This window comes from Eurypyga helias, unplaced genomic scaffold (assembly GCF_000690775.1).
Source record: "Eurypyga helias isolate BGI_N326 unplaced genomic scaffold, ASM69077v1 scaffold29797, whole genome shotgun sequence".
NCBI lineage: Eukaryota > Metazoa > Chordata > Aves > Eurypygiformes > Eurypygidae > Eurypyga > Eurypyga helias.
Window position 1 is genome coordinate 434 of NW_010260238.1, and position 6,408 is coordinate 6,841.

Genomic DNA, 6,408 nt, shown 5'->3' on the forward strand with positions numbered 1-6,408 from the left:
CACAGTGCTCTTTGAAAGATATCTGATCTTCATTCATTATGAAAAAACACAACAGTACATGATCGTATAGATTGGTAGATTAGAGATGGGCTCAAGTCAGACCAGGAATGAGATGTCTAATGTGTCATAGTCTTAGGAGTTGTTAGAAGGAGCTTTGTGTTTGTCTAAATGTCCCCCCAGCTGATCACTCGTACACTGGGAGTTGTTGATTCACCTTGACCCTCTCCATGCTCCTCCACTGTCACTTGAAGAAAATGAACTGGGAAAAAGTTGCTGGTCAGGGTCCAGCAGCTCTTTGGGCAGGGACATAAGAAGCCCTTGAGTTCTCTCCAAGGGCAAGGTTACTGCTCCCTCTGCTCCCTTTACATTGATGTGTATGGTTTGGGCTGAGAGGCTTGAAATTGCCATAGTTATTAGCCTCCACATTTCTTTGAAAGGGAAAATCTGTAATAAAATGATCCAGAAAAGTGGAGACAGTTCAGAGACTCATTGATTAGCAGCAAGTAATTTGAAGATAGCTGTACATGGGTTTAGCCCCACTCTGAATGTCTGAGTACCAAGCCTGACTTCCAGAGGTGCATGGGATTTGCAACCAGTAGAAGTCCAAACCGTTAAAAATGGGTCTTCTGAAGTTCACTTTCTGCTTATTGGGAAGAAATAGAGACGTTTCCTTCCCATCCCTACTCTTAACCTGGATAAACTGGAAGAAGGTCCCTCCCTGGATTCATGAATCACAGTTCAGGATCCATTATAGAAATTTCAACCCAGTTCCCTCCACTCTTGGAGAATCCATGTGATTGCCAGCAGAACCGAACATTTTACATCCTAACCTCAATCCTGGTCACGGGACTGTAATGCCAATAACAAGGTAGGAGAAAGTACCAGGGAAACAGCTTTGGGACTGTGACCCAGTCACATCTGTCTGGGTGCTACCTCCTGCTGGGTGTCACTGCCAGGTGGAACAGCCGTGAGTGAAACCTGTACCCAGTGACCTTTCTGCACCAGGCTAGCCTGTTCTGCCGGCCATTTCGCTATTGTACCGATATCCAGCCTCATCCTGAGGGTGTGGACCTTGTGAGGGCGGTATTTGGAGGGTTGTCTCAGAGTTGCTAGCATAGCGCAGGCAAGCAGCAGATAGGACAAAACTTCGTGCAAACACTGGAGCTGCAGGTAATGTATGTGGTGCCTCTCTTATGAAGATGGCAACACATGCTAATTCCTCCTCGAAATGCACTCATGAGACAGAAGAAACCAGATAATAGAAAGGCAAATGCCCAGTGCCTTGAAGATCAAGTCGGGATCTAGCAAGTTCTTTGATCAGGAACAGGTTTCTCTTCCTCCTCTGGGGCAAAGATATGGTAACAACCCAACCGTTTCCCAGTCACAAGGAAGCAATGACTTTCGGCTGCGCCGCGAGGAGTGGTACTGTGGTGGACGCACCCATCCCTTCGTTCTTTCTTCCATCTCAGTCTCCCACGAAACTTCACCTTTTGTCTGTGTCCCCCTCTCTCTCCTCAGACTGCTTTCAGGGGAGGAGTGCTCTCACCCAAGAGCTTGTGTTAACTTTCCAAGTCAGTTGTTTCTATCACTTTTCTCACCTGGCTAATTGCTTCAAGAATCACAAAAGATTGATCCTGCTTCTTGTTTGGGGCTTGTGGGGTTTTTTTAACAAAAAAGGACAATAAAGCCTCCTTCCCAGGCACAGCCAGGGAGTTTAGCTAGCTCATGTCAAGTGCTAGCCATTGTCACCTTAGCCAGGATGTCTGCCTCTATTCACCAGAGCACAGCTCCATCCCCCTTGTCAGGACTTCCAAGTGATTTCCAGGTCCCCCAACCCCTTTCCCCTTTTCCTCGGTTCCTAGCCAGTCTCTGTGGTGTCTGGGCACTTAAACATCTAACAGTTTCATTCCAGATTTCCATCAGAGGTCCTGCCAGCCCTCAGTCTGAGTCAGCTGATACCACATGAAGGCTTTCTGTGATTAGGGAGTGAAATGGGAGCAGACCTTACATGTGTAACTCAGCAGTTTTTCAGTGTGTGGATACTCTCCAAAGGGGATTTCACTCATCGCTGTTTCCTTAATAGCTTATTTATTTCGAAGTTGGGTTTAGGTCTTTGCTTTTCCTTAGCTGGGACACTCACAGAAACACTGCTTCTTTTTTTTTAATGGCCAAATTTCTGACCTGGATGGGAAAAATCTCCAATAGTTTGTTTAGTGGAGACTGATTTGAATTTCCACCCTTGGCTGAGAAGCTAGGAGCGAGTTGCTGTCAGTTTGTGTTCATCCTGATGTGATTTCTTGGAATGTGGAAGAAGAATTTGTTCTCAGGGCCCCCCTTGGCTAAGGGCTCTTCTTCTCTACAGAAGCAGTTGTCCAGGAATATAGAACTTTTCTTTCAAAATAATGGAGAAGAGCCTGGAACACCTGAGGATAACCAAATCAGAACATCTGTTGCATGTCTCTTAATGTTCCCAGTGCAAGCCTCAGCTGTTTTAGTGAGGTTTGGGAGGATGCTCCACAGGGAGGAGAGACTTGAGTGACTTGGGTGAGTCTGTTCAGTAGGATACAAACCAGAGGGGTCTGGGGAAAAGCCTGTATGAGTGTGCACATGTGTGCTGGATAAATCCCTTAGACTCATCCTTATTCTCTTTCTGCTACAGTACAGGTCCTGGTGGATGGGGCCCCAGTCCGGATCCAGCTGTGGGACACTGCTGGACAGGTAAGCTCTCTGAAAGCAGCTGTCAGCTCTTGTCCTGTGGGACAGGGACTGTTTGCACACTTTTGAGGAGGGCGGTGTTTAACTGGGAAGGAAGGAAATGCGCTAGTCCAGCATCAGCCGTTCGCTGGTGTGGCAGTCACGGGCGGGTGAATGACAGACTCCCTTGGCTCTGAAACTTGTGTCTGACCCATGGCATGTCCACAAAGTCAGCATGATGCCTTTGAGGGTGTTGCTGCCCTAGTTAACATGGGAAAAAGCCACTGCAGTGTCATGCTGTTAGGAGATCGGTTCAGTGAACACTTTTTTCTCCCCTCCATTTTCTGCAGGAGGACTTTGACTGTTTGCGCTCGCTTTGTTACCCTGACACCGACGTCTTCCTTGTCTGCTTCAGCGTGGTAAACCCAAGCTCCTTCCAAAACATAACAGAGAAATGGATCCCTGAGATACGAACTCACAACCCCCGGGCGCCAGTGCTGCTAGTGGGGACGCAGGCAGACTTAAGGGACGATGTCAACGTCCTCATCAGCCTGGATCGCTACCACGTGAAGCCCGTGCCCCGCCCTCAGGCAGAAGGTCTAGCTGACAAAATCCGGGCTGAAGCCTACCTGGAATGCTCAGCACTGACCCAAAAGAACCTTAAAGAAGTTTTTGACATGGCCATTGTCAGTGGTGTTGAGCACAAAGCACGGCAGGAAAAGAAGATGACTGCCAAAGGCATCAAAACTCTCTCCAAGTGCCGCTGGAAGAAGTTCTTCTGCTTTGTCTGAAGCTGCTTTGAGCAGGGGGGGCATGGAAAGAAATACCCAATGCCAGTATTGGCTCTGCACCTTCTTGGAGTGACTGCTCCTATGGCCCCAGTGAGGAGGGTATGATAAGCTGCTGGGCTTGGAAACCTGGCTCTTGCTGGGTTACAGTATCAGATGCCTAGGAGACATGAACTGGATTTCCATTGTGCCGGGATGTGGAATGGTCCCGGCAGCTCTAAGTACCTCCTGGCCATGTCGATAGTGTCCCAGACTAATGGGAGCCTTTAATACATCCAGACTCAGTACCCCAGAACGGGCAGGTTCCTTACGTTGCTCAAAATGAGCAGTTTTCTGTCTGAAGCTAACACACTTTCGGAGTTCTGACTCAGCGTAATAAACAGGAGGGACTTTGGAAGTCTGCCTGTGTTTTGGCTGATTTACAGGCTTGGCAGAGCGTAGGCCAGGGGCAGTTACAGGCGACTGCAATGAGGTCAGACACAGGCTGCAGAGCTTGTAATGCGAGACTTGGGTTCCCCCTCTGATTCTGCTTGCCAAAATAGGTAGAAGTCACTTGGCTGTGAAAAAACAGCACTCTTTCTTCAAGGCCCTGTATTCTGAGTACCCTTGAGAAGGTTTTTCCTAAATAAAGACCATTAGCAGGCTGAAGAGAAAATGCACTGGGAGCTACAGTAATTCTTTAAGCAAAGCATTCTCCAAGAGGACTCTGTAGCCCAGTGGGTGCCAGGGCTATAGTCCTACCTTAAGATGTAGTCATGAACTTGGGGACCTGTTTTGAAAGGCCTTATGTGTGTGTGGTGTTCTGGGAGAAAGAATAGGTGAGGAGCAGTGATGAGTGGCTCTCTCTAACAGAGATGAAACTGTGTCAGCAAAGGGCTTATAACACTACCTGTGGGGTGAAATGTTGATGGAGAGCCATGCATGTAATGAAAGAAGAGGGGAGGAAGAAAAGGAAGGGAGTAAGAAGGAAAAAGAGATGGAAGGAAGAAAAGGAGGTGGAGAAGGAAGGAAGAATGAACATTGTTAGATGAATGTTGTGATTCTACTTGGTTGAGATGCTGATATTCAGGGAATCATCTAAGGACCTGGAAAACTTGCTAGTGATCTCAATTTCTAAGTAATATCGTCCATACATTAAGTTCTGAATCAAAAGGAGGGGATTGTACTGAGGGAGAGAGACTTCCTCTGGGCCCGTAAAATCCTCAGTTTCAGATCTACACAGGAGAACAGAGTTTACCTCGTACTGTTCTTCCTGAGGCTGCAGAACAGGAACGGGAGGGCTCAGGGCTTCTTTCTGTTGTGCTTCCCTTTCTTAAAAGTCACTGCTTGATCTGCTGACATCAAAAGCAAACGAAAACCATGAAGTTCCTGCCAGTGAAAAACATTCACCATGTTTGCTGCGTTCCCCTCTCACCTGTTTCTCAGGGGATTAATTTCTCGGTGAGTCTATTCATGTTTGATTACAGAACTTGCATCGATTTCTAAAACTTCTTTCACAGACACGTTTCGTTCTGGTTTATGTAGCAGAGGGCGTGACAGGTCTGTCAAGCAATGTTTTCAATACTCAGGGGGTTCTCTGCATCTGGCCATGGCCCATCACTTTCGGGATGCTCTGGAGTAATGTGTCAGGTGATACAGCCGTGGGTTGTTTGCCCTGCACCAAGCGTACCTGAGCTAGTGGCCCTGTAAAAAGAGCCAAATGCAAGTGATGCAGTATGGCTCTGAGTCCAAACAAATGCCCACAAACATCCCTGACAACCATCTCTTTCTGTGGTGCAGCTCATGTAGTCCAGGATGTGAGGCAAGCCTGCTGTATCACTGGGACATATACAGCATGGAAGAGGTGGGCAGGTCTTCTGGCAAAGGGAAGTGGCCCGCAGCCTTGGAGCTGCTGGTAGAGTAACTCTTAGAGACCTGAAAAGGGTGGCATGGCAAAATGAGCTGAACCTTCAAAGGACTCCCTGACCTGAAATGCCATCCAGGTCCAGTGAGGAGTCCTAAGAGATGGAGGGTACAGAGGCGGTAGCTAGAAGTGACCTGTCCTACCCGTCTCTAGGCAGGACGCCACTTCCGAACAAAGCTCTCACTCAGTGATGTATCCCTGCGTGTGTTTCCTACATGTACAGGCACCTTTGCTGTACCACTAGTTCAGTTTGTCTGTTGGGTCTTTACGCATTTCTTTGGCCTGTGAGACCAAGGGCTGTGGGGTGACCCCCTAAGGAGCATGCCATACCCCTATGGGGCAAATCCATGGGTGGAAAAGAACACCAGCTTCCCCTCCTGCTGGGCGGACCAAGGCTTGTCCTGCAGTAGCTTGGTATGAAACAGGGATTATTTCATTCTGGGAAAGAAACTGTACTGAGAGCTGCTTTCTTCCTCTGTCACCGTGTCTAATATTTGTTAAAATAAATTTTTTTTTAATGTGAGCAATTTGTGTTTGTAATTTTGCTGGTGCAAAGTAAGCTGGGCTTAAAGATGGAGGAGGAGTTATTCCATTTTACTGACAACAGCCTAAGAGGGAAGTTGCCCCACTTCTCCCTCCATGTCCTCACCACCGCTAGCAATGGTAAAAATCCCCACATAGCTGAAACCCGCCGAGATCCTTCTGTTGCCTCGGTTAATTTTCCACTCCCTCAGCAGCCGCTCAGGGTGGAGCCTGCCAGGGGTGTGAGGAGCAAATCTCCAAGTGACTCTCCCCAGCAGCCACCATCCAGGGACCAGTCAGGAGGCCCTCCCAGCACTCACTGAGACAAGCCCATGTAGGACTTGCATTTGGAGCTTTAATAGCAGCATGCTGCTCTGTCATTAGGCTGGTGGGCAATTTAGCCACCAGCTTTATTTAACTTGCCTTAGTAGATAAACACTACCAAAGTGCTGAAAAATGTTGTCCATGCCACACAGGGCACAAAGGCTCTATCCAAGATAG

At 48.0% G+C, this 6,408-nt stretch overlaps 1 protein-coding gene across 1 annotated transcript; it reads left to right on the plus strand.

Moving 5' to 3' along the window:
- Positions 1-2,659: 2,659 nt before the first annotated feature.
- RHOV (ras homolog family member V) lies at positions 2,660-3,485 on the plus strand (the record flags this gene model as incomplete). The annotated part of the gene is made up of 2 exons (XM_010154980.1): positions 2,660-2,718; positions 3,045-3,485. Coding segments are annotated over 2 exons (500 nt in total), but the record flags the coding sequence as incomplete, so codon positions are not given.
- Between the last annotated feature and the right edge of the window lie 2,923 nt (positions 3,486-6,408).